Genomic DNA, 19,598 nt, shown 5'->3' on the forward strand with positions numbered 1-19,598 from the left:
TTTGCATCTATATTCATCAGTGATATTGGTCTGTAATTTTCTTATTTTGTAGTATCTTTGTCTGGTTTTGGTATCAGGGTGATGGTGGCCTCACAGAATGAGTTTGGGAGTGTTCCTTCCTCTGCAAGTTTTTGGAAGAGTTTGAGAAGGATGGGTGTTAGCTCTTCTCTAAATGTTTGACAGAATTCACCTGTGAGGCCATCTGGTCCTGGACTTTTGTTTGTTGGAAGATTTTTAATTACAGTTTCAATTTCATTACTTGTGATTGGTCTGTTCATATTTTCTATTTCTTCCTTGTTCAGTCTTGGAAGGTTATACCTTTCTGAGAATTTGTCCATTTCTTCCAGGTTGTCCATTTTATTGGTATAGAGTTGCTTGTAGTAGTCTCTCAGGATGCTTTGTATTTCTGCGGTGTCTGTTGTAACTTCTTTTTCATTTCTAATTTTATTGATTTGGGTCCTCTCCCTCTTTTTCTTGATGAGTCTGGTTAATGGTTTATCAATTTTGTTTATCTTCTCAAAGAACCAGCTTTTAGTTTTATTGATCTTTGCTATTGTTTTCTTTGTTTCTATTTCATTTATTTCTGCTCTGATCTTTATGATTTCTTTCGTTCTGCAAACTTTGGGTTTTGTTTGTTCTTCTTTCTCTAGTTCCTTTAGGTGTAAGGTTAGATTGTTTATTTAAGATTTTTCTTGTTTCTTGAGGTAGGCTTGTATAGCTCTAAAATTCCCTCTTAGAGCTGCTTTTGCGGCATCCCATAGGTTTTGGATCGTCGTGTTTTCAATCATTTGTCTGTAGGTATTTTTTGATTTCCTCTTTGATTTCTTCAGTGATTGCCTGGTTATTTAGTAACGTATTGTTTAGCCTCCATGTGTTTGTGTTTTTTACGTGTTTTTCCCTGTAATTGATTTCTAATCTCATAGCATTGTGGTCAGAAAAGATGGTTGAGATGATTTCAATTTTCTTAAATTTACTGAGGCTTGATTTGTGACCCAAGATGTGATCTATCCTGGAGAATGTTCCGTGTACACTTGAGAAGAGTGTAATCTGCTGTTTTTGTATGGAATGTCCTATAAATATCAATTAAACCTATCTGGTCTATTGTGTCATTTAAAGCTTCTGTTTCCTTATTTATTTTCATTTTGGATGATCTGTCCATTGGTGTAAATGAGGTGTTAAAGTCCCCCACTATTATTGTGTTACTGTCGATTTCCTCTTTATAGCTGTTAGCAGTTGCCTTATGTATTGAGGTGCTCCTATGTTGGGTGCATATATATTTATAATTATTATATCTTCTTCTTGGATTGATCCCTTGATCATTATGTAGTGTCCTTCCTTGTCTCTTGTAACATTCTTTATTTTAAAGTCTATTTTAGACTGTGTTTCCCACTTAGAGAAGTTCCTTTAGCATTTGTTGTAGAGCTGGTTTGGTGGTGCTGAATTCTCTTAGCTTTTGCTTGTCTGTAAAGCTTTTGATTTCTCCCTTGAATCTGAATGAGATCCTTGCCGGGTAGAGTAATTTTGATTGTAGGTTCTTCCCTTTCATCACTTTAAGTATATCATGCCACTCCCTTCTGGCTTGTAGAGTTTCTGCTGAGAAATCAGCTGTTAACCTTATGGGAGTTTCCTTGTATGTTATTTGTTGTTTTTCCCTTGCTGCTTTCAATAATTTTTGTCTTTAATTTTTGCCAATTTGATTACTATGTGTCTCGTCGTGTTTCTCCCTGGGTTTATCCTGTATGGGACTCTCTGTGCTTCCTGGCCTTGGGCGGCTATTTCCTTTCCCTTATTAGGGAAGTTTTTGACTATAATCTCTTCAAATATTTTCTCTGGTCCTTTCTCTCTCTCCTCTCCTTCTGGGACCCCTATAGTGCGAATGTTGTTGCATTTAATGTTGTTCCAGAGATTTCTTAGGCTGCCTTCATTTCTTTTCATTCTTTTTTCTTTATTCTGTTCCGCAGCAGTGAATTCCACCATCCTGTCTTCCAGGTCACTTATCCGTTCTTCTGCCTCAGTTATTCTGCCATTGATTCCTTCTAGTGTAGTTTTCATTTCAGTTATTGTATTGCTCATCTCTGTTTGTTTGTTCTTTAATTCTTCTAGGTCTGTGTTAAACATTTCTTGCATCTTCTCAACCTTTGCCTCCATTCTTTTTCCGGGGTCCTGGATCACCTTCACTATCATTATTCTGAATTATTTTTCTGGAAGGTTGCCTATCTCCACTTCATTTAGTTTGTTTTCTGGGGTTTTATCTTGTTCCTTCATCTGGTACCTAGCCCTCTGCCTTTTCATCTTGTCTGTCTTTCTGTGAGTGTAGTTTTTTCTCACAGGCTGCAGGATTGTAGTTCTTCTTGCTTCTGCTGTCTGTCCTCTGGTGGATGAGGCTATCTAAGAGGCTTGTGCAAGTTTCCTGATGGGAGGGACTGCTGGTGGGTAGAGCTGACTGTTTCTCTGGTGGGCAGAGCTCAGTAAAACTTTAATAAGCTTGACTGCTGCTGGGTGGGGTTGGGTTCCCTCCCACTTGGTTGTTTGGCCTGAGGCAACCCAACATTGGAGCCTACCTGGGCTGTTTGGTGGGGCTAATGGCAGACTCTGGGAGGGCTCATGCCAAGGAGTACTTCTCAGAACTTCTGCTGCCAGTGTCCTTGTCCCCACGGTGAGCCACAGCCACCACCACCACCCCGCCTCTGCAGGAGACCCTCCAACACTAGCAGGTAGGTCTGGTTCAGTCTCCCCTGGGGTCACTGCTCCTTCCCCTGGGTCCTGATGCGCACACTGTTTGTGTGTGCCCTCCAAGAGTGGAGTCTCTGTTTCCCCCAGTCCTGTTGAAGTCCTGCAATCAAATCCCACTAGCCTTCAAAGTCTGATTCTCTAGGAATTCCTCCTCTCATTGCTGGACCCCCAGGTTGGGAAGCCTGACGTGGGGCTCAGAACCTTAACTCCAGTGGGTGGACTTCTGTGGTATAAGTGTTCTCCAGTCTCTGAGTCACCCACCCAGCAGTTATGGGATTTGATTTTACTGTGATTGCACCCCTCATACATTCTCATTGTGGCTTCTCCTTTGTCTTTGGATGTGGGGTATCTTTTCTGGTGAGTTCCAGTGTCTTCCTGTCGATCATTGTCCAGCAGCTAGTTGTGATTCTGGTGTTCTCACAAGAGGGAGTGAGAGCACGTCCTTCTACTCCACCATCTTGGTTCAGCCATCCACTCTTTTTTCAGTGGATATTTGGGACTTTTCCATTTTTTGCTCTTAGAAACAAGACTGCTAAAGGCATTCTTGTACATGCCTTCTAAAGCACATTTGCAAGAGTTTCTCTAGGGTAGGCACCATTGTCATATGGTAGACAATCAAATTTCAGAGATAATACCCAATTGTTTCCGAGATGGTTGTGCTGATTTGTGTTCCCACAACAATGTAAGAATTCCTGTTGCTCCATATTTTTACATCTCATGCTGATAATTTAAAATTTTATCAAATGAGTAGGTATAAAATGGCATCTTATTTTATTGTCATGTCCTATTATTTCTAATTCAAGATTTATGGTTTTTAAGCTGTTTTGTTTCTGAATTTCTATTACAATTGCTTTATCAGAAAACCTACAGGATATCAATTCTTTGAAATTTACTAAGACTTGCTTCATGACCTCATATATGGTCAGTTTTGTAAACATTCAACATATGCTTGAAAATGTGTATCCTCTAATGGCTAGATACATATTTTCATCTATGTTTATTAGATCAAGGTTATTAAATGTAAGGCTCCAATCAATGTTTTACATACTTTTTTTACATGCTTTTTTTTGTCTTTTGTTCTATTAATTACCAAAAGAAGGAGATAAAAATTCACCACTACGTGGTATCCTTACTTCCCTTCCATGTCTTTTTATCTCTCCTTCATATTTTCTATCTCTTTGTTCCTCTGTGCTGCTTCCAGGCAACATTTTCAGATTTGTCTTAAAGTTTGTTAATTTTCTCTTTAGTGGGGCCTATCTACTACCAAATCTTTCCATTGAGTTTTCTTTTAATGACAAATAATATACTTTTTATATCAAAAATTTTTCCATTGTTTGAAATCTACCTGGTCATTTTTGTAGTCTCATGCTCCTCACCCATTTTTCCCCTAATTCATTTTAGTTTTAAAAACACATTATGTAGGTAGCTGTTTAATATTCTGTATTCCATGTTTCCAAAATCTGAAGTCCTTTCAGATCTACTTCTGTTCTCTTTTTTTGTTTCTTTTGACTGTCATCTATGATGGCTTGTTTCTTTGTATATATTCTATTATTTTTCACTGTGAGCTCAACTCTGCAAGAATGTTCTAAGGCTTGTGTGTGATAGCACAATCCTCCAGGAAGGATTAGTATTACCTTCTACCATTTGTCTATGGCATGAAGATCAGGTTCCATTTGGAATTTAAATTTCCTTCTTGGGCTTTTTAAGCCTAACTGTATAGTGTACATTCAAGTTCCAGACTCATGAGGTTGGGTCAATGGTTTTTAAATCTTAGGGAAGTCCCTTAACTTCATGAAGACTCAGATTCTTAATATTTAAAACTGGCATAATAAAAACTGCTTACAGGGTTGTTAAAAGGATGAAATGGGATAAGAAATATAAAATGCACATCTGACATATATAGCAGGTGTTCAGTAAAAGCAAACCTCCTGCTTCGTCCCTAATCCTCTACAAGCCACAATTAAAAAGCTTCCTATTTTGCCTATCCCAATTTTCTTATTCAGAAAGAGCAGTTCTCTTCAGGATAATTTTTTAATGTAGCTGTTATGATATATTTTCACATTCTGTTAACTTTCCATAAACAGGTGTCATTTAACACATTGGGTCTTAGACTCACCAGCTGCCTTTATTTCTATATGTCTTATGTTCCCTTCTAAATAAAGTTTCTTGAAGAAAAGGACAGCGAGCACATAATTTATGCTTAATAAACTCTGATAAAGGAAAAAAGTTCTCCCACAAAACAGAGCAGTGCACCAATACAGGGGGCATGGGTACTGGTGGCTGATCACCATCTGAGAAAAAGCACATTTAAAGGGAAACAGTGTGACTGCCGCAAGGGGAAATGGAAAGGCAGTAACGAAAAAAATACATGCATTTATAAAATCATATATTGTGTGTAATTCAATATATAATTATAAAATATATAAATTTATAAACTCATGTATATATATGTACTGTATATGTACTCATGTATATATATGTACTGATTTCATCATTTTCTCTATAGTAGGCACTAGGTAAAACAATAAAAGAATAAGTCACTGAAAATATATCATATAATCAGAATATATTCAAATAAGCTTTACAGATAAAAGCTTTCAACTTACAGTGTAACAGTATCTTCCCTTGAGGTAATATAAAAAGGGTTCCTCAGGTAAAAATTCGATTGCTTTATCTAGATGCTCCTGAAAGAAAATCCAAAAGAAATATCTCCCAAGTTTCAGGTGGTGTTGAGTAGAACTCTGCCTAGTAAATTCAAAGGGACTTTATAATGTTGTTTTGTCTCCCTCCTCAATCTTTATTATTAATACAATTAAGCTTCTCAGTAACTCAATCATCAAAATGCTCACAACTAGAACCAGAACTGTGATTATGATTAAATAAGGCTACAGAAAACGTCACCTTAAAAATAGAAAACATCCAAGTCACATTTTTGTCTGCCCATGACTTGCCTACCTAATACTTATTGATTGAGAGGCAAACTTACAAATGTCATCTGATGTGGGTATAATGGAGAAAAGAATAGCAGAACTAGGTGATAGAAGAATCTACTCCCCTGACATTGTCAAATGGTTATAGGGAGCTGGAAAACAAAGAACTCTCTGCCCATTCCTAAAATTATTGACCCCGAGGGGTTATTTACTGAACGATTACAACTACAGGCACATGATAAATAATGAGTATGTGCATTACTTATTTTATTCCTCTATCATGGCAAATTTAAGCCCTAGATTGAATTCTACTCCTACCAGCAAATCAATATGTATTAAATGTTAACTAATTAGTGCCAGCCATGTTTATGATGTTGGTGTGCTCATGACTAAAAGGCTAAGCCTCTACCTTAAAAAAAATAATACTCATCTACTATGTGACTTCCTTCAGGATCTATAATAATAATAATAATCCTTAATCACCCAAAGAGTTTGTTTCTTTTTTGGCACAGTACTATTTAAAGACTGTCATTTCATTTAAGTAAAAAAGATAAATTCCTAGAGATAAGTCTATTGAATAATTTGATTTATACTTGTGAATGGAACATACAGCTACAGTAAAACATTTTTAATATCAAGAAATACCTTGAAGCGATATCCATAGTTAATTTTGTTTTGTAAGCCCTCAAACTCAGATACATAGCCACACAAAACCGCATACCTGAAAAGGATAAAAACAGTGACATTGTGTAAACTTTTAATCAAATACCATGAAATTTAACATTAAAAAAAAATCTCTAAACCATTCATTAATATTTAACAAAAGTATTCATATAGATGAATAAATAACCAATGTTTGACATTAACATGAGGCCAGTTTCCTCAGCTATACCTGGGGATACTAACACCATCTATCTCATATGTGTGCTATGAGGGTAAAATATCTAAAACGTAATCGCTTACAATAGTGTCTGGCCTGGAGTGAGTTCCAAGAAAGATTAGCTGCTGCCATCACCTTCATCAACATCAGAGTCACAAAGAGACCCTCAGAAAAGTCTATTCACATAAGTATTAAACTGAAAAATACATTGTGTCAACAGATTCCTGCTTCTCTTTCGTAAAAATAAAAAGTTCAAGGCCTCCTTAATGTCATTTGAAAATTAAAATAAATATCATGACTAAAAACAAATACTAATATCAAAGGTAATTTTAGAATATGTTTTTTCAAAAATTCCCCATGTCCTTCAATCCTTCCTTGGAAACACTGCATTCATTACTAGAAGAGTGCATCCCATGGATTCTTTACTTTTTTTCCCTTGGGAATATAAAATTTACATAAATAGTTGACTATAAATTATGTACAATATTTGTTCAGCAACTTGCTTCCTCTAAAAATTGGGCACAATACTTGTTCAGCAACTTGCTTCCTCTAAAAATTGGGCACATATTACTTTTTACATTCAGACTGTTTCTGTCTGTGCAAAAGTATTCAGAGTGTTTCTGTCTGAGGCAAAATATTCATTTACCTAAATAATTCAAAAGTAGGCCTTAATTTTCACTTGCACTGTCATAACTGAAATGAAAAATGTAATTTTGGGTGTTATTTATCTTGATTGTTTCTGTGGATACACATAACTTTCAAATAAAAAATTGAAGTGAACAATTTTCTTAATTTGGAACAGTTAGACCATTCCTGAACACAAAAGATCACATAATTCACACAACTTATGCACAACCAATAAAATGGCCACTTTTCAGTTATAAGTTTTTTTGACCTCTTAATTTTCATTAGAAAATCAATAATCTCCTAACAGTAGAAGCAAGAGTTATGACAAAAGTAACCTATTATGATCTGAGAACTTACCTAGGTAAGGAGATACTACTTAAATTACTATCTTAAATACTATCTTAAATTACTATAATACATTTATCACAACTGTACTAATATTGATATACAATATTGAAAATTTTCAAAATGAACCAATATTAATATATTATTGTTAACTAAACTCCATGCTTCATTCTAATTTCCATCTGTTTTTCCCTCACGTCCTCAAATTTTGACATTTTCCTCTCCATCCCCCCTTCCATATTTATCCCTCTTAATTCACCTTGTTCAGTATCTCTTTCAACATGTGAAAATCTTTTAATTACTATTGTCATCCATCATACACTCTGTTCTTCCTAATTTTGCATCACTTGCAACATTTATAATCATACCTTCCACATCTTCACCCACTGAAAAAAATTACTGAACACACTAGTGTCTAAGATCTAGACCCGGAACTCTAGAATCATGATATTGTCAACAGTTATTCTTTTGAATGATTGAGGCTCAAACCCTTCTGCCAGCACGGGTAACAAAGAACCTTACCCATATTTTAACATCTTGTCCCCAAGAATATTATGAGTGAACTTGCCTTAAAGCCTTCCTTAAATCCAGATATATTAGCTCAATTTCCCTACTCTATCTACTAGCAAAGAAAAAACAGATCATCTCACATTTTTAGAAAAATCTGTTGAGTCTGCTTGAACTTCATCACTCACAGAAAACCCAACTATTTGTGCTGTAATCAAAGGAAAAGATTCTATGTTCACTGATCTATAGTGGTGGAATCAATCTTCTATTTTTTGAAAATCAGAACAACTTATGCACATCTCTAGCTTTTACAGAGCTCTCTCAGCATGTTCTTTCCCAGTTACTCTGAGTGAAGAAAAAGAAAAAAACGTGACTTAAGAAAACCATTATATGAAATATGTACATTTTCCCTTATAAATAATCTGTCACCAGAGTCTTATGTTTTTCATAATCATTTTGAAGTCTGCTTCTTTCAAGTCTAAAGTATTATTTATCTTCCTACATGTCATAAATTCAAAGTTTACCTGAACCACTTTTCCTCAAAGGATCATCATTTCTTTTCTGGCAATCAATTCCACCTATATCTGCATGTACGTGTTGTTTTCCACACTGTTTATCTTGGAAAATGTAATTTAAAATTTTATTTTGTAAACTCTCAGGTTGATGGGAACTATGAAGAAAATTAACACACAATATGGTCTATTACCTCCATCTAGAGGTTGTTCTAACTGTGTGTTGACAAAAATTCTGTATTTTCTTTGCATCTATAGTGAATATTTTAATAACTGACAAACATCCCTGTCTCAACAACTAGTAAACAACTACTAAAACAACTCCATTAGTTTCCCAGTAGCATTTTTGATTTAGCACCAATGTTATTTATACTGTGAAAAAGCAGAGGAAGAGTAAATAATAGATGAAATACTGAGTACATACAAATATAAGATCTGGTTTTTGTTTTTCCACTTATTGTATGACCCTTGGTTACTAATCACAACACCACACCAGACACACATACACTGCACCACACACACAGACGGCCTTGCTTTCTATAAAATGGAAACAGGTTGTTCTGTGAATCACATGCTAGAAGGCATGGGGATATAATATGTGAACAGTAGAGCACAACAAATATGTAAGACATTATTTATAATTAAGGTCAGGCCTATTTGGCTAATAAACTGCAAATCCATTGGTGATTCTGCTCTCTTGATTCTAGAAGTATTTTAGGCTGGTACAACAAAAACGACAGAATTATATAGAAAGCTTATGTAGCCTGAAAGTTACAGAGCAATTTCATTTTGGAAAAGATGATGATGAAAAACAAGTCTTTAAAATAATATTTGTTTTTCAATTATTCCCTCCATATCAACCCTTTATGATAATTATTTCTAATGATTGCATCTTTTATTTCAAACTGAAGGCTTATAAACCATCACAGAACCCTGTAAACTATGGGTCAGCAAACTTTCGCTGCAGGGCCAGGTAGGAAACATTTAAGGTTGTGGGATCAGAGAGTCTCTGTTACAACTGCTCAACTTCATTGCTATGTACAAATGCACAGGTGTGGCTGTGCTCCAATAAAACTTTATTTACAAAAGCAGGCAGCTGCATTTGGCCTAGAGGCCATGTCTTGTCATTTATGCTGAACGAATGAGAAAAAGTCGTAACGTACTGAAAAAAATTCCAGCAGGATAAGACATTTTCATGACATTTTATTACAATTAATTATAGAATCAGTTAATCTAAATTTCACACATTGCTTCTCAAGCCAAAGTCTTAATTTCTCTTTTTTCATCACCCTAAACCTCTACTACTGTATTTAATTGAATGAGAATTCTTGTATTCAGTAGGTACATCATAATATATTTTATGAATTAAGATAAAATCACATTGCTGTACAACAGAAATTAATACAACGTTGTAAATCAACTATACTTCAATGAAATAAATTTTAAAAATTGACATTTGAATTTATTAAATTTTAGCAACTGATCAGACTTTAATTGTTTTTTAATTAAAAACTGAATAAAAAATCATGTGAAACACAATTGGATCAGTACTCTGTGTGTGTCTGTGAATAAGATTCACCCTCGGGGTTAAATCCCACAGTTATAAACAAGGCAATTAGTACACAACAAAATGTGAAAAAAGATGAACAAAAGAGAAGTGGTCAGATTAGTGGAAGACAGGCTGGGAAACCCACTGAGTAAGAGTTAAGCATAATCTGTCCTCACAAGGTAAGTTTAAGGTGCTTATGAAGTCTTCAGAGAAGATTCAACATTGTTCCTTTATGGAAATTTGGAGGTTCACACTGATAAGTGTCCTCAAATTGAGGGTTAACATCAAATGTACATTTTTAATGTGATTCTCCATGGATGCAGAAGTTTGTATGGGAGAAGGAAGAGGACAGCACAGGAAGAGGAGGGGGAGGCTCAGAGTTAAGAGTAGGGCTTTGGTGTTCTTTCTGTGTCCAAATCTGGCTAACCAACACCCAAACATCTCCATTATCGAAAGAGATGAAGCAAGTGTAGCTTGATCAGTATAAATTCATTACAGTTATACTAAAAATGGAAGGACAGAAGTACTTTAACACATTAATTTATTATTATCAGTATTATGCAAATTAGGTGAGGAAGGTAAAGCTGGCTATAGAAATAATAGCCAAGACGCTTACATACTGGAGAAACGACCTTAAAGATATCTACCAGGATGTTACTTGCAAAATTACCTTTCTCCTAGAGTTGTGGCAGAGGCACTAGGGCACAGAACAATACTTTATTAGGTATACTCTGGCTCCTAAAGCAAGACACTCTACTAACCATGCATGACATATTAGTGAAATGATTCACAGGTTCTGCCAGGTTTAGCCCTTCACCCATCTCCAGACTATATAAGAGAAGGCAAAGAGTTCGCTGAAGCAGAGAGAGACCTGGAAGGGGGATTTCTGCGAATAGAACTACTAGGGTACTTGGGTTCCACCTCCCACCTTCTCATGCGAGATGGAAGAGGGTAGCCTTGTTTCTCATTTTAAGTGATGGCAGCTTCAAAAGACCTATTCTTATTTTGGCATGTCCTTTAGAGTTTGGGGGACATAAAAAATGTTATCTGATTCCTGCCCAGGGAAGTTTCAGGATGAGAGTGTGTGAGTGGTGCTCCCCCTGCTGGTGGCAGTGTAAAGGAACAGGTCTGCTTTGGAAAAATCGTTTGCACTTTTGAGTTGGTGGGGCAAAAATGAATTTCCTGGAGGATAAATGTGGACCTGCAGAAAAGAAGTCATTTTGAGAGAGATTTGCCTAAGACTATCCCAGAAGAATAAAATAATCCCAAAGAGGGGTGGATTTCTGACAATCTAGGTCTGAGAGAAGGGTCAAAAATAAATTTATGACTATGTCTTCCTAGCACCTAAAGTACCAATATTACTGGGGAGAAAAAATAACTAAGAAACTAAGAAATGCTATAGAAATACAACTATGAGTAAAATGAAGTGTTAATTAAAAGCAATATTTTTCTTATTTCTGTTTTATAATTGTAAATATACAAAGGATCCAAAACAAAACATACTCAAGAATAAATTTTTTTGTCCCAAGGATATCCACCTATACCCATCCAACTAATTAGATTTCCTTTGTTTGAGCTTTCTTATATTAGAAATGGCTTTCCTTTGACTTGTGGAATTTGTATACCTTTACTCATCAAGGTATAATGGCTGATGTGCTTTTATTCTTCTCTCTGCGTTTCATTTAGAAATGTGGCATCACTTTAGTATTTGTTTTCAAACAAAATGTTATATGAAATTAGATTTAATTAAATTTATCATGTGCACAGTTATTGGACTTGGTGGATTCAGTTATGAATCTTCAATGAAAGTTTATCTTAAATATATTTAAAATATATATACTGAAAAATACATGAGAATAAACAGAAAAAGAACAGTCACTGTGCTATATACTAAATATTCTTTTTAGTGAATGTGACACGTTAAGTGGGTCAATAATATTTTAAAAATCCATTGCAATTTATAAAGAGGCATATTAGAATTTTTTAAAGGCTGCATAAATTCTATGTACTTACCATAGATGACAATGTCCATTCATGGGTGCTCTAGTAATAGCTTTTTCACCTAATGTCTTTCCTGAAAGATAAATGCACTTACACTTATTACCTTCATCTGAGTTGGTGGGAGGTAAATTATTGAATTTAAGCCAGTAGTTCCCAAAGTATGGTCCCAAGACCAGAAGCCATCACCTGGAATCTTGTTACAAAAGCAAATTTTGGACCACATGAGGGACTTGATCATAAACTCTGAGAGTCAGCAATCTGTGTTAACTAGCCTCTAGTGATTCTGATGTATGCTCAAGTTTGAGACTCACTGGGTTAAGTGATTTAACCAAGTGCAAGGGAAGTCATTCAATCATTATTTAGAAGTGTTAATAGAAATTGTTTTGTAATTAACTCAACCAACATTTACTGAGTGCTTTCTAAGTATCATATTATGTGAGCCTCTGGGAATAAAAAGTCAAATAAGACACAGTTCTTGACTTCCAAGGATTCACATTTCAGTAGGCAGTAGGTATATAAACAAACGAATTATGTGCAAAAAATAAATACAAGGTAAAAAAGAGACTATAACAGAGAATGGAGAGAGCAACTCCATCTAATCTATCTAAAGGGGTAAGGGAAGATGTCCCAGAGCTCTTGTCTAATCTTTCACAATAATGAGCAGGCTAAGTAAATAAATAATTCCCCTAAATAATTTTACTTAGTTTTAGAATAACTTTTAATAACCCATTAATTTTTGGATAGAGGTTTGTCTAACCCAGGGCAGTGGACCGGTACTGGTCCGCAGTCTGTTAGGAACCAGACCACACAGCAGGAGGTGAGCCGCGGGCGAGTGGGCAATGCTTCATCTGCTGCTCCCCGTCGCTCCCCACCACCCCCCCCTCCCCGGGGGAAAAACTGTCTTCCACGAAACCGGTCCCTGGTGCCAAAAAGGGTGGGGACCGCTGGTCTAAACCACATTCTGAAAATCTTTCTCAAAAAGTGGTTGTTTTATTTTATACCATCTCCTTTTCCCTGCTTTAATTTTTTTTTTTTTTTGCTTGAAGAGACTATCCAATACAAAATGCTCTTCTAAATAACTAGTTTAGGTAATTTTTATAAATAAAGATATTTTATTCTAAAATCATTCTCCTATTTGTTAATTTGCTAAGGTGGTACTTTATAGCTCTGTCCATTAAGAGAACTACCCTGTATAGAAATCTATATAAACTGGAAAAAAACTAAAAGGAAGTATTTTAAAATAATAACTGATAGTACATTGTGGACATATATTAAAAGAGTTAGTAATTTGGTAATGAATGATCGAAAAACATAAATACTTTTAAATGTACAGACTTTAAAAACTAAATCAACATTTTCCCTACATTGCCAAATGAACAAAAATAGCTTTTAGGGCACTGCCACAAGCTTAACATAGAGGTGATTCCATCGCTCTGAGAATATAAGGGAGCTGGGTACTACACAGATTGGTTTTGCAGCCTCATTTATGCAGCTTCAGCCTGAAAGGAAAGCTATCTCCCTTACAAAATTGTATTCTGTGATCTGTTTGTGGCATTTGTATCAGTCATTTAATTCTGAAAATTACAATGATGTTCTTTTAGATATAAGATTCATATTTTATTTGGAAGACGAGTATGATCAATCACAGTACATCCACAGATGTACTGCATAATGGTATACCCCAGTTAGAGGTTTAGGAAAGAATTCTGTACTCTTCAGTGATCCAGTCTTCCCTCGGCATACAAGTTCAAACATACTGTTATGAGCAATAACAGCACTCTTCCTCCCTTGTACTGGGTGCCGATGCCCGTCAACTCCAGTCTCCAGTGTCTCAGCTCCAGTGTTCTTTGCCATCACCTTTGCCAGGCACTTACTACCTGTGCATTGAATTACAATTGCCTGTCTCCATATTGATCTTGTCTGTAAGTTCCTTAGTGTAACACTGTCTTGATCATATTCATGTCCCTCCTTTTCTCCTTCCCTCACCCCTCATTTTAACTTTGTTCCTAGACATGGTGATTTCGAATAAATATTTTGAATAAATAAATAAAAATTTCTCATAAATATTTCTTGGATAAAAAAATAGGAATTCTGTTAAATTTATTTCTATAACTGCATGAACACATCTGAGAGGTCACTGTTTTTTCTTTGATACTATAAACTTTTCTCTTTTTTGAATATATCCTGTCTCAATCCATGCTCCTTTCTTGTACTCGGGTATGAGAATTTGGATTTCCTCCAGCCTGCTTCTTTCTCCATTTTCACCATCTCATACATTAACTCAGTTAAACTCTCACTCCATTTAAAAATACAGATCCCAAGTAATTTTACTATGTGAGACTTACTTCCAGAAGAAAGAGTTCCCTGCATCAACGTTCACCCCCGCCATCATATCCTCCTTTCTGTTATACCCTCTCTTAATATGCCACATTCTTCTTTACTAACAACTTACTTCAGTATGTTTCTTTATATGTAGGATTATTTTAGTAATACTATCTTCCCCACAAAGTCATGAGCTCCTTGCAGTCTGAGAACATGTCTATTTTGCTATCATATTTCTACCTTCTAACACAGGAGGAGCTTTAATGCCCAGGGCAGGGAGGTGCTCAAGAAAAAAAATACATTTAATATATATTTTTACATTATTTAATATATATTTAATATTGACGGATGTTGGAACAGTTTACATAGATATACTCTTTCTCAGTAGATATAAAAATAAGTTAGTTTGTTCTCTTTGGCTAAATTTTTATTTCCCTTCAAGTTAATAAATCTCTTCCCTAGAATTCCATTTTGTTTATGGTCTGCAAGAAGGATTGCTACAGAAAAACTGCCCCACAAGGCTGATGAGGAATATGTAAAGAACAAGAAGGGGAATTCCTTCCATCCTCTTCCCACTAAGAATTCAAGAACAGAGGCCACTTGGCAAAGAAACCTACAAGCGGAAGAAATGTAATTTCAAGGAACTTGGAAATATTTCCTTCGTAGAAATAAAAATGACAGGGAACTAGAGTGGAAGGAGATTGGCAGTATCATTATCTTCTGCTGTTTCTTCCTCATGCTATCTCAGAGAAGGAAAGCTTGGAAAAGGGAAGACTTTGGAATTTAAAAAAAAAAAAAAAAAAACTAAAGAAGTTTTGATGTCAAATTACTATCCTGAAACTTAGGGGGTTTTTTGCAAGAAAGAGTATGATACTCAGTGAGAGCCAAGGTTTATATATATATCAAATTTCACATTCTAGCTGTTTTTCTTTTGTTGTTGTTACTTTGGAAAATAGAGGACAGTATAATGAACAACTATGGACTCATTGCTCAGCTTAAACAATTAGCTAAAACAAGCCTTAAACAAGATTAGCCTTAAAATAAGGCTAATCTTGTTTTATCAAGATAAATTTTGATAAAAACGTTAAAGTATGAGTAGTTATTTCTTTGTGGTACCTGGAGTTCTACGTTACAGGGAGTAAGGAGGGTTATTTTAATTGTGGTGAAAGACTACTGCTATTATCACTTCTCATATTATTACCACTTAATGTCTCATCTTTCTGTGATTTTATAAACTTTAAAAGCTGGAATTTGAGTTTTTCAGTTGCCTGTTCTAGTATGCTCAAATATTTTTTAAGAACATGTACTTTTATTCTAAAAAAACCTTTCTGGGGGCCTCCCTGGTGGCGCAGTGGTTGAGAGTCCACCTGCTGATGCAGGGGACACGGGTTCGTGCCCCGGTCCGGGAAGATCCCACATGCCGCGGAGCAGCTGGGCCTGTGAGTCATGGCCGCTGAGCCTGCGCGTCCAGAACCTGTGCTCCACAACGGGAGAGGCCACAACAGTGAGAGACCCGCGTACCACAAAAAAAAAAAAAAAACAACAAACCTTTCTGTCCTTAGACTATACGAGTACTAGGATATGTTGAAATAGATTAAACATACTTGTTTTAGGTAAAATAATTTAGCTTTAATTAAAATTCATTAGTGGTTTACTATAGATAATGATTACTACTTGAGGATAATTAATATTTACAAAATACTTACCAATATTAGCATAATGCTTCTTTTCTTGTGCATTTGTAGATAGCTCATACATGTCTCCATAAGCACGAGCAAACCGCCAAATAAACTCTATTTCATCTCTAAACTGAACAGACAGAACTGCACATTAGATAAACTCAGAAACGTGACCAGACTGTTTTCCACTGCAACTTTTAAAAAAATTAGGTAAACTGGTACTTAGAAATGACTGTATCTATTCATGTGCATATCACACTTTAAGTTCAAATATTCATGGCTATAAAATGTGACGTAATGTAGTGTTACATTTGGATCTTAAAACCAATGAATATTATGCAGACACCAGCTCCACACCTACAAAGACGAGAAACTTGATAGATGTCAGAATTTATAAATTCTCTCTGGGTTGTAGTATCCTCTCCTTGTTTTCCTTTCTAAGTTATCTATTATTAATATGATGCTTCAATGGGCATTTCAGATAATATCTGTAAGTTATCAGAGATTACATACATTCAAAAGAGGAGTCACATTTTTTACCTAAATTACCTAAATACAATCCTGGGGATTTAAAAACTTTTAGGTAATGCGTTTAGAGTTGCTAAATCCTCAAAGGTTAGACTTAAATCTCTCATGGGAAAGAAAAAGATTTATTGATCTTTGTGATATTGCAAAACCCACCGTTTTTTTTTTCCTTTGGTGGTGGTGGGAAGGATGAGCTTTCCCAATTCAGCCCAGCATTAAACACTGGAAAACGATTACTGGTAGGACGCAGTGAAATACTAATGGCTGTTATATTAGTAATTGTAAGATAGCGAGCTTAAAATGTAGCTTTTCCTCCCTCCAGAGAAGCAGTATGTTTTATTCTTTATCTGTTACCAAATATTTACGAAATATATCAGATTAATAAAATCGATGTCAGTTTGTATAATCATATCTCTGGTTTTCATTTTTATGACCTTAGAGCCTCATAAACTCTTATATTTACTTTTAAAAAATTGTAGTGATATTATAAAAAATGTACATCAATCATTTAGCTTGTGTAAACTATGACACAATTGTTATGGTCATAACATGAATGGGTCAGTAGATTAAATAAAAAATTAAAACTATACAAGCATGTTATTATCACATATTTCTTACCTTTTCTTTGTGGTCACAAAGTAGTTCAAAACTCTCCATTTTTCTGGACTCATTCATACGTAAATTATCAGCCGTCTGAATAAGGGCATCTAAATTTAATTCCTCTACATGAGTGTTAAATGCCTTAGGGAGTGGAAAACTCTGTTCTTCGGTATCAGTATTAGCTGTAATATACCTAAAATTGCAGAAATAATCATCAACTCTCTGTAAAGTTATACTATAATGGATAGAGTGATCCTTTTAAAATGTAAGTCAAATCATTTCACTCTTAGGCTTGAAACCCTGTAACGGTGCCCCTTTTCACTCAGAAAAAGCTTAAGTCCGAATAACAGTCTATGAGGCTAGATGAGATTTGTCTCTCCCAGCTCAGTCATCTCTCTGACCTTGTTTCCCACCACGCTTCTCACTCAGTCAATTGTATGCTGGCTGCCCAGCTGTTCCTTAAACAAGCCAGGGACACTCCTACCTCAAGACCTTTTCTTGCTGCTCCTGCTGATGGAATGGCTCTTCCTTCAGAAGGGGACATAACTCACACCCTCATCTCCTTCAAGTCTCTGTCAGTGTCATCTTCTCAATGTGACCCATCCAGACCACTCAGTTTAATGCTGCGACCACCACGCTCCAACCTCCCTGTATATTTCCTTCACCTCCAGTCTCCCTTATCATGCTTGATGTTTTTTTCTGTAGTACATACCATCTTCTAATATACTTTACTAACCTACTACATGTGCTATTTTTGTCAGTATCTCCCCCACTAGAACGCATGCTCCCTGACAATAGGATTCTTTGTTTTATTAATTGATGTCATCAAGTGCCTAGAACAGCACCTGACACATAGTGGACACGCACTGAATATTGCTGAATGAATGATACAGAGTTGTAGGAACTCAGCCGGCACTCAGATATATATATTAAATATATATATAATATACATCTATGCACACATATGTATGTATTTTTATATATACATATGCACACACACACATGTTAATTTGTAGTTCAAGACGATGTTCTAACTCTTAGTCTTTAAAAATTCACGCTGCCTCCCACATTTCCTTTTTGGTAGCATACAATGCAAACAATTTGTTTTCATTTATTTACACACGGTTCTGTTCTAAAAAGATTTTAAGGAGGTATATAAGGATATATAACATATAAGAGAACAAATCAGAAGTGGCAGGAAAAGATAAAAACAAGGCCAAATGTGAATGAGGTCAATAAAAAAGTACATATGCTTTAGATATCTATACCCTTGCTACAAAGGCACAACACAAATGTGGTTCTACATCTTCCAGCAGCTAAAGCAGTCACAGTTCCCAACAGATACTAACAAAGATAGAAATGAAGCAAGTTCTTGAGAGAAATGCACTTTTTTCCAATAATAAGACTCAAATTTCCTTCAAAGTCCTTACAAAGAAGACACTATGTGAAATGATGCTCAACTTCTTCAACAACATTATCAGTGGCAACTTCATTCTTCTAATTGCTCAAACCAAAAAATTTAGAATCATCCTTGACTTCTTTGTCTCTCCTAAGCAACCTTCAGAAATTCCTGTTAGTTCTATCTTCAAAATATATCCAGAACCCAGCCACCTCTCACCACCTTTACCCACTACTCCCCTGGTCTAGACCACCATCACGTTACCTGGATTATTGCAATGGCCTCCTATCATGTCTCCCTGCTTTAGTCTTTGACCATTGTAGTTTATTCTCAACATAGGAGCCAGAATGGTCCTTTAAAAAGCTGACTCAGATCATGTCACCCTTTGCTCAAAACCTTCCAGTGGATGACCAAATCAGGGTAAAAACCTAAGTCCTTAGAGTTGTCTACAAGACCCTGCATAATCTAGTCCAATACCTCTGACCTCATCTCCTACCACTCTCCTGCTTGCTCAGCACTCCAGGAACTCTGGCTTCCTTGACATTCCTTGAACACATCAGCCATGTTCCTGCTTTAACATCTGTATTTGCTGTCCTTCTGCCTGCTATGTTCTCCACTGGATATCCACATAATTTACTTCCTCACCTGTTTCACACCCTTGTTCAAACATAACCTTCATATTATTGCAGATGATACGATTATTTACATAGAACATATTAAAAAAACCCTACAAATTATGAGACTAATAGAGTTTACCAGGTCGGCTGCATATAAGATTAAAATATGAAAGTGAGTTTCATTTTTAATATATTAGCAGCAAAAAGCCTAAAAAACAAAATTATATAAAATACTTTACTTACAATGATCTCAGAGAATATCAGACACCCAGGAATAAATCTAATAAAACATATGTAAAAATTCTATGGAGAATATCATAAAAGATATATTAAAAGATGTTTATAAAAGAACCTAAATTCATGGAAAAATAT

The 19,598-nt window shown here is 35.5% G+C and overlaps 1 protein-coding gene across 3 annotated transcripts in view; it reads right to left on the reverse strand.

Annotated features, from left to right (window-relative positions):
* The window catches only part of RMDN2 (regulator of microtubule dynamics 2), a 68,764-nt gene that overhangs the window by 21,670 nt on the left and 27,496 nt on the right, over nt 1–19,598 (reverse strand). For all 3 annotated transcript variants that reach the window (XM_029232648.1, XM_029232647.1, XM_029232649.1), the window contains exons 3-7: nt 17,229–17,403; nt 16,113–16,215; nt 12,097–12,157; nt 6,309–6,384; nt 5,340–5,417 (exon numbers count right to left, since the gene is read on the reverse strand). In XM_029232648.1, the coding sequence (XP_029088481.1) occupies nt 5,340–5,417; nt 6,309–6,384; nt 12,097–12,157; nt 16,113–16,215; nt 17,229–17,403 (493 nt within the window). The remainder of the gene's footprint in view (nt 1–5,339; nt 5,418–6,308; nt 6,385–12,096; nt 12,158–16,112; nt 16,216–17,228; nt 17,404–19,598) is intronic.

The sequence above is a fragment of the Monodon monoceros genome, unplaced genomic scaffold (assembly GCF_005190385.1).
Source record: "Monodon monoceros isolate NGI ecotype Baffin Bay Population unplaced genomic scaffold, NGI_Narwhal_1 Super_Scaffold_19, whole genome shotgun sequence".
NCBI lineage: Eukaryota > Metazoa > Chordata > Mammalia > Artiodactyla > Monodontidae > Monodon > Monodon monoceros.